A 1,740-nucleotide genomic window follows, 5' to 3' on the forward strand; every position below is an offset into this window, starting at 1 on the left:
CAATAAAAACACATGAATCAGTATAAATACTACCACATATGTCAAATCCAACACCAAATCTAGAAACCTCATTGATTGGAAAACTCTTGAACTTAAGTCATGATCAAATCTCAAAAGAACAAAGAAAGACAAATGCCAATAAACACTCCCCGCATCATCTCAACTAACACAAACTGAAAAGTAAAGCAAAACCCGCATCATCTCAAATGCCAATAAACACTCCCCGCATCATCTCAACTAACACAAACTGAAAAGTAAAGCAAAACCAAAGATCATCTCAAATGCCAATAAACACTCCTCGTGATCATCTCAACTAACACAAACAAACCATTTCCATTTCCAACACTCGTCCCAACACAAGATAAAAGGAGGTAAACTAACCAAACTAACCACTAAACCCTAAACTAACCAAACTGAACATACCTAAATCCTATGCTCCTTCACGATATCGTCCGCCAATGAACTTGCACCGGGTCAAATTGTATGCCTCCATGAACTTGTTCGTGGTGCATCCTCTGAATCGCAGTCCCCACCCAATTGCAGGCCTTGATTGAGCAAGTGAGAAATTTCATCGACGACGGGTGTCATCAAAATTAAAACACAAAACTACATTAGTATATACATTTACATTTATAAAATACCAAAACAAAACAAAACAAAATTAACGTTGTAAGATATTAACTCACCGATTATGATATGGAAGACTCTGTAGGGAGTAGTGACTAAGATGATCAGGGTTTATCATTCGAATATGACTATTGTTTTCGTACCAACTCATGTATCTACTAACACACTCCCATGGATAAGACGGAATGGGTCCTCGTTGTTCAAGTTGAATCAAGTGATTCTGCCAATTACTCCAGTAGGAAGACGCAATATTAAATTTCACATCATACCAGCGTTCGAAGTAGTTTAAGCGTCGAGGTCTTTGGTTTTGGGGGATCTGAGGGTACAAACTGCATATGACCCAACTGACGCACAACCCTCGCAACATTGTACTGCTCGACATTATCAAGAAAGCATATAAATCCCTCGAAAAATGCTATTTCATCCACCGGCCGTGTAGCTCGGACTTCAACATAGGGATACCATTCAACCTGTCAAATAGCATATGATCGAGGAAATTAATCATTAATCACATACTAATAATATTAATTAATAAATAAAACTATTTACATACAAAAATGCTTACATCGGTACAAGTCATATTATCAATGGTGGCTCGGGTATACTTCAATGCAGCTGTTGTGCTAGCATAAAAAGATTGAGTAACTGAGTACCTATTAGCACGGGACATGCTCAAATGATAGTCCTCATTTGGGTATGGCCTGAACACTGGGAAGTACTCATAAATCCATGCCTACATTAATATAGACACCGAGTTAATATTGTAATAGATAGATAAAATTGACATTGAAAAGAAAAACAAAAAAACTAATACCTGTAGGAGAGTGAAATAGCCTGAAACACACTTCACCTTGGCACTTGTGGCAGTCCCAAGACCCCCAATACAAGTAAGCCAAGAAGGTCACACCCCACGCGTAGTCTCGATCTCGGCAAATTTCGAAAGCGATCTCGGATAACAAACGGAACTACCCGGTTCAGGGCGATGTCGGTGAAAGGCGGTATATCCAAAGAAAAATAACAGATAAGCTCTCACAACAAACTGCACCTCTTTTTGGGTTGACGCCTTCTTCACAACAACCCCATTTTCATCACGTAAATCTTCATCTCTTACCT

General features: G+C 38.9%; 1 protein-coding gene across 1 annotated transcript; it reads right to left on the reverse strand.

The window, feature by feature from the left end:
• Nucleotides 1-890: 890 nt before the first annotated feature.
• Nucleotides 891-1,500, reverse strand: LOC147482267 (uncharacterized). Its single transcript, XM_086579255.1, has 3 exons — nt 1,442-1,500; nt 1,193-1,360; nt 891-1,097 (listed from the first exon to the last, which is right to left on the reverse strand). The coding sequence occupies exons 2-3, from the start codon at nt 1,295-1,297 to the stop codon at nt 891-893; spliced, it is 312 nt and encodes a 103-aa protein (XP_086435381.1). The 5' UTR covers nt 1,298-1,360; nt 1,442-1,500.
• Between the last annotated feature and the right edge of the window lie 240 nt (nt 1,501-1,740).

Source organism: Coptis chinensis, chromosome 8 (assembly GCF_015680905.1).
Source record: "Coptis chinensis isolate HL-2020 chromosome 8, ASM1568090v1, whole genome shotgun sequence".
NCBI classification, from domain to species: Eukaryota; Viridiplantae; Streptophyta; class Magnoliopsida; order Ranunculales; family Ranunculaceae; genus Coptis; species Coptis chinensis.